At 41.8% G+C, this 6501-nt stretch overlaps 1 protein-coding gene and 2 pseudogenes across 1 annotated transcript; 1 reads left to right on the plus strand and 2 right to left on the minus strand.

The window, feature by feature from the left end:
• Window positions 1-283: 283 nt before the first annotated feature.
• LOC123141149 (ribosomal protein S4, mitochondrial-like) lies at window positions 284-1482 on the minus strand (annotated as a pseudogene).
• A 2413-nt stretch (window positions 1483-3895) lies between these two features.
• On the minus strand, window positions 3896-5008 carry LOC123142460 (NADH-ubiquinone oxidoreductase chain 6-like). The gene has a single exon (XM_044561364.1). It carries the CDS (start codon window positions 4946-4948, stop codon window positions 3896-3898), a length of 1053 nt encoding a protein of 350 aa, XP_044417299.1. The 5' UTR covers window positions 4949-5008.
• A 510-nt stretch (window positions 5009-5518) lies between these two features.
• On the plus strand, window positions 5519-6125 carry LOC123142877 (uncharacterized; annotated as a pseudogene).
• Window positions 6126-6501: the final 376 nt, after the last annotated feature.

Genomic DNA, 6501 nt, shown 5'->3' on the forward strand with positions numbered 1-6501 from the left:
GTTTTATTCCCAATTGTTGCCTGTGTGAAAAGAAAGAAGAGAAATTGGGCCATGTTTCCCGAGAGAGACAGCCTTCTCTCAGGCCAATAGTCTTATACTTATAGTCGACTACTCTATGACGATCTGACCTCTTTCCTGGGCTCTGCTTGCTCGTCTACGCTCCGACCAATTCAGTCCAAACTGAAAAAATGATGTTTCCTTGAAAAAGTCTAAGAAATAGTAGTAGTAGTAGTCAAAAAGTGCAGTTTTTCCATATATTTCGATTTATAGGGATCCCTATCTTTATCTCTATCCACAGAGATACCTATCTATATATAGAGAGATTTTTCTCAAAATTGATCTAGACTATCCTCTATCCGGATAGATATGTCCCTATGAGCGACTAGGCCGATCTTTTTTTATATGTTTTGGCCACGTCCGTTTCCGCTTCGAAGTGGAAGGTTTGGATCTTTCAATCTTATGTCATGAGGGATGTGACCTATGTTAGGTCCATAAGATACCACAGCTTTTAGTGTTCTATGATTCACCTCCGAATAATGAGTAGGTAGTTCGATCCTCTTGATTCTTATCTTCCTAGTAAACGGGGATCCGGAGCAATAGGTCGAATTACTATATAAAGAAGACTTTTCTACAAAAGGACTTATTGTTCGAGTAGGAAGATTTCGGTTTTTCTCCTTCCCTCTTTTCAATAAGAAGAAGTATTTGAAATGAAACAAATTCCTCTTCATTCTGTTGTGCTCACCGAAGGAACTGCCTAAGCATACTTTTGCGGATCCAAACTTCTTTGTTCTTTCAAAGTCTTCTTCTTGCATATAAGAACGCAACTTCTGCAATTCCTTGGATTTGAGTAGTAAGTGGCATCCCCTCTGAGTTGTGAGTAAGCGGAACCATTCATTTTTTGTTCTTCTCCAGATTCTGGCCGGTAGGAATTTGCCTCTTCTTTTTCCAACTGATATGTCCGATAGGAATTTGCCTATGATTTTTCCAACTGATATGTCCATATAGAAAGATCTCCTTATTTCAAAACCGCGGGTTCTCGCGTCATTTTCTTTAAAAGATATTAGATCACCGTGGGAAACTTTCAAATGAGCAATGGTTACCAGTCCATTATTCAAACAAACCCTTCGAGGACTTATCGGCTGCCTTGCTTGAGGAAGAGTGTCACTAAAATGGAGATGAACCGGAATCACGTCCGATCTTGTTTCTTGATTGAGTAAGATAGGGATATATATATATATATGAAGTTCGTTCTCTTCCCCTGTGCATCTCCCTTATGGGTAAATCCCCATAATAAAGAGACAACTTTTGTGTAGTTTGTGATTTGATGTTACCGTTTAGATTTTTTCTCCGAGAAAGATTTCTTTTGATGGATCTCCTCTTGTTCCTCAATCTTCGGAGAATACGGCGTTGGATTAGAGAAAGTTCCCTGTTCCGAACATTTCCTGTAAGTAGACGACATGTTTTGAATCTTAATGCTGGCATGTCATATTTCGTTGAATCAGTCTTTTTTCGCCACATCGCATATAAAGGGAATCGAACCCAACTCTTGCACGAACCCCCCACAAATGGCCCTCCCTTAATTCAATGAACTATGAGAATTCCTTTTTTCGTTTTTTTCTTTTCAGTTCTCATAAGTCCTTGATATACTAGCAGAAACTCAATACTTGACCGACTGCGTCACAGTGCTCACGTAAAGTGGCATTGGTTGAAAGCGAGCGGAAACGTTAGTGTTTTCTGTGCGTTACGATAGTAGTGGTGAAATAAAATCCAATTCAAATATCTCAACATAAAAGGAAAATCGTTTCACTTTGAAAGGATAGCTAGCTATATGAGATCAAAATCACTCTATCTACGATATTCATTACACCATGATTAAAGGACAATGAGGGGCAGGTTATATTCCCTTTCTTCTGATCGATTGAGCTCAAAGGCAAAAGGCACTAAAGATGTTTCATCAGAACTGCTATTGACATCGACTCGTCTGAGAGATTAGCAAGCACCTCAGGGTTGTGATCCATCCCCAAAACCAAGAATTGGATCTATTGTTTTCACTTTCTTTCCCAAACAATGTATCTGTTGATACCAGAATTTCTTATATTGCCCGCCCTAAGATGGAAAATGCGATAGAACCCACTTTACATACCTCCATAGGATGAGATCCCTTAGAAGAGAGTGAAACAGGCAATACATCAATTCACAAGCCAAAGAGAACGAAACTCGAAAGAAGATCTAGTTTTACGTCAACTAGGAAGACCTCTTTGTTAGATTAAAGGGAAGGGGTCCACATAAGCCCCAATTATTCCCTAGCTTGTTAATCCAACATATCAGTTGGCGTGTCTGAATAAGAAAGAGTTGGACGATGGTTTTAGAAAACTCAAAACTAGCCATGCCCTAAAGAAAGTGAATTCCAATCTACGTGAATCACGAAAGAAGCAAAGCCGGTCAAAGAATCGATTATATGCCTTCTCTTTCCATAAGACCGATGGCCTTAGTAACGTAACGCATAGAAGGAATAGAAGACAGAGCGAGGGGATATGTCACGAGCAAAAGGGATGAACAACTACCCCTGTATACGTAGCTTTGTGTAACAGGGGGAACAACTGTTGAGTAAAAAAAGCTGAGTGAGAAGGAAGCAAAGGATCAGTTGTGGCGGGATACGAAGTGCTCTGCTAAGCCAATACGAATGTTTACATACGAACCCACGCCAATACATATGAGTAGTAGGGGTATTGTAATTCTCATCAATTAAAGGTTAGGGCTCGGTTTCTGGTTGACTTTTCGAATCCTATCTTCTGTTTCTGGTTAAACCAATTAAATAGGAGTATCCACCCAACTTTCATATGTTGTTGTCCCTATACATATGCTAACGGGTTCATCTTTATAGGCAATGATTTCATTTGTATTCCAATTCGTACGTATACCCCATCGCTTTGTTTACCATCCCTATCGTCTCGAATAAGGTTTCCTGGCCTAGACCATCTCGGTGCCAGCTACCGAAAGAGAAAATTGGTCTAAGGGCAGCATCTACTCGTTCATCGCTTGCCTCACATCGAAAGAGGCATGGCTTCTTTCTTCACTCACTCCCCTGTTTGCCAGCTTCAATAGCATGGAAGAAGGTGTTCAAAGAACATAGTTTCACATCTACATTTTCTCCATTTGATCTTGATCAATAATTCACTTATAGAAATAGAATAGGATAGAAATATCAAGAGAAACACTCTTCTTTCCTAAGATCCATTTCTAGTGGGACATCGTTCATAGGGAGCGCATATCCAATGCGCCCTCTACTCTTCACTCTTCACTCTTGTGCTCGATATCCTCTTCAACAAGGATTTGCGGCTCCAATCCCTTTATTTTTTCAAAGGTAAAAGATGGAACAGACCGAATCCAAAATGGAGGCGGGTGTCCCTTTCCTAATGCTTTCATAGCTTTTGCTCGTATCGTCGGAATCCGAGCTCTATGGGTATTCAACAAGAACCCAGCTGGGATAAACAAAAATGGGTATACTTTATAATGATCATCCCCTTCATTCATCTCTTTTCAAACTAGGAATACATCATGGAATAGAATTGATCATTTATTTATCATTGTATTATAGAGGTTGTTAGCGGAATTATTGCATTCGAAGTCAAATAACTTGGTATAATGATACTAGTACATATTGAGGCATAACGCATTTTTGAAGGTTCATCATTGAGCGCGTATTCACTCTGCGGAAGTATATTACAAAAGGGGTACTTATTTCGATATATCGATATAACTCTATCAACCAAATCATCATGTGGAATGATGTAAACTAGCCTAAAACAAAAAGTGAAAGAAGCCCTCATAACCACTCCTCTTTCCCCACCAAACCAACAAGTAGTAGGTTGGTGGGCCTCGGTATCTCTATTTGCTAAGATGGATACCTACACCACTCAATAGTTCCAAATCTTTTTTTATCCCATAGGAAAGAAAATGCTTCTAGCAATTTTTGACTTTCTTCCGCGGTCATACGACGATCTTCACAACCTTCCACCGGAGGCTTGTTTCTGTTTTCTTCGTCTTTAGCCATTGCTTCTTTAATCATATCTTTGATATTCTTTATTGGCAATTTAAACATGCTGCGCAAAGTCAGAAATAGAATTTGCTCAGGTTTAAGAACCGAAAGGAGTTTATCCAGATTTGGTACCAAACCCGGGAAAAACCCTAAACGAGCTCTTAAAAATTCGATATAAGCAGGGTCATAGGAATCCTGAGATTCCCCTCCCTCCGCTTTGGAGGAGAAGCTTCTTATATGGCTATGGCAAAAAGGAGAAATAGTCTTGTTCATTATATTCCTCCTAGAATCCAAGGCATTTCGTCGGAATACATCCTGTCTTTTCACCTTTGTAGTCCTATGCGTAGTAAGTACTATAGCCCCAATAATAGCTACTAATAAAATCAGACTAGAAACCAAAAACCAGACGGAATAGTAGGTATAAAGCAAATTGCCCAATGTTTCCAAATTAGTCCAACTTCGTACCTTTCCGGCATAAACTCTATATCTCAGAGAGGTCATATTTCTGTGGGTTGGTAGTAATGGAATGGTTTCATTATCTAAAATGAAGAACATTTCCCACCAAAAGATCAGTCCAACAATACCACTCACTGGTAAATAGCGCAATACTTCTTCGTGAATCTCCGCTATTTGAATATTGAACATCATAACCATGAATAGGAATGAAACGGCAATAGCTCCTATATGAACTACTGCGGAGATCATAGCGGAGAAGTCGAGACCTAACAAAATAAGTAAACCAGAAGTGTCGCAAAAGACTAGGATGGGAAACAAAATGGAATGTACCGGATTTTTAGCACGTACAACCATCAAACCAGAGACCAAAGCAGGGCTCGACAAAACAGAAAGTATCATGGTACGTCGTCCTCCCTTGAAATGGAACTTGAATGCTGGAGCAAGAAGACGCATTCAAGTCGATCTATTACATCCAGCGCGGTTGTTCGTATTTCATTTTCTTCTTCCAAGCCGACGCTCTTATTATAAAAGAAATCACTCACCGAATTACTTACTGAATCTCGTCTTTCTCTTGGCGCCGAGAATTTTTGACGTGTCCGGGTCGATCAGAGGTTCGGCTTGCTTCTCCCCCACCCTCACCTATTAAATGGATAACCCTTGCTGCCATAGCTGCAGGATTTTAAGGGCTTCTGTTGAAGTGGAATAGGAGGAAGCCATGCATTCTTTCAAGAATCTCCAAACCCCCCCTTTACCTTCTCTTTCTATTATATAAAAAGGCCAACATCTAATCTAGGCCCGGTCGCCTTTCTATGAAGGCAAGCAGCCCAGCTCCCTTGTTGAAATTTGGATATTAAGGAAGCCATATTTCGCAATAGCAGCTCCGAGAAGCTGGGCTTAGGGTGCGCCTCCTGCGGTCGTTTCAGTGACTCAATTGGCTGGCTTCCCTCAGCTCAGACTGGTGTCGCCACCTCTCCTAGGGCCGGAATGATTATCCCCGCCCGAGGGGTCTACATTCATCCCTGAATGTCATCGGGTACTCTTCACTTCCCCGCCATTCTTGTAACCGTCACCTGTAATCCGCGCAGGTGTGTACGCACCCCCTAGAGTGTACGAGAAAGAAAGGATTTTTTCTCGGAGCAACCGCCCAAGGTTCCAGACCCAGGAGTACACTTTCCCGTATGAGCATTCGGTACATTTAAGTCAGTGGAAGAGTCAAAGGGTCACCACTACTGAGGATCTCCCCCCTTATCTTAGAAGGGTCGTCTGAGGGTTCGCCGCAGTTCATTGTTGTGCTTACACACTAGGCTACCCTTCTCCGAAAGCTCTGCGGGACCACCTATCACTAGTCTTCGGCCGGAGGGGTTTATTGCACAAAAAGGCCGGGACGCGGGCTCCCGCAGAGGAAAGCCCAACGAATGTCAGATGCAAAGCCCCGCCCTCATTAAGATCATATTGGCATACTCTCCTAAAAAAAGAGCAGACCCCATTGAAGACGGGAGTGAGGTACAATAAGGCCATTTCCGTCCACCTTCTGACAGAGTCGTACGTTGACGTTACCGCTCATACAGCTCCCAACCAGCAAGCAGTTAGCTTTCCTCTAGAAGTCATGGAAATGTGGATAAATCGATAGAAGGTTTTTATTTCTTAAAAAATTGCCCTAACCGTCCTAAATACGGACGGAGGGCGGTCTCGAGATCGCATTTTAGGCCGAGTAGAGATGCTAGGGACTCTGTGGGCTTCCCTTGGCATTTCAGGATGGCCTCTATCGTCTTTTCGAGAGCCTCCCGTTTTCCCGTCAAGGGGCATTTGACATCTAGAGACAAAAGCAATCCCACAGGAAACTGGGAATTTTCCCCAATGGACGTAACCAGCTCTGCTTTCGCGGTCTCAAAAGGAGAAGCCCCGAATGCTTGCAGTTGCTTTTTTGTATTTATTCCTTCTAAGCGAGCCTCTAAAGACTCTACTCCTACTTTAAAATTAGAGTCTGATTCTTCCAATTCTTCCAA

This window comes from Triticum aestivum, chromosome 6D (assembly GCF_018294505.1).
Source record: "Triticum aestivum cultivar Chinese Spring chromosome 6D, IWGSC CS RefSeq v2.1, whole genome shotgun sequence".
In the NCBI taxonomy this organism is placed as follows: Eukaryota; Viridiplantae; Streptophyta; class Magnoliopsida; order Poales; family Poaceae; genus Triticum; species Triticum aestivum.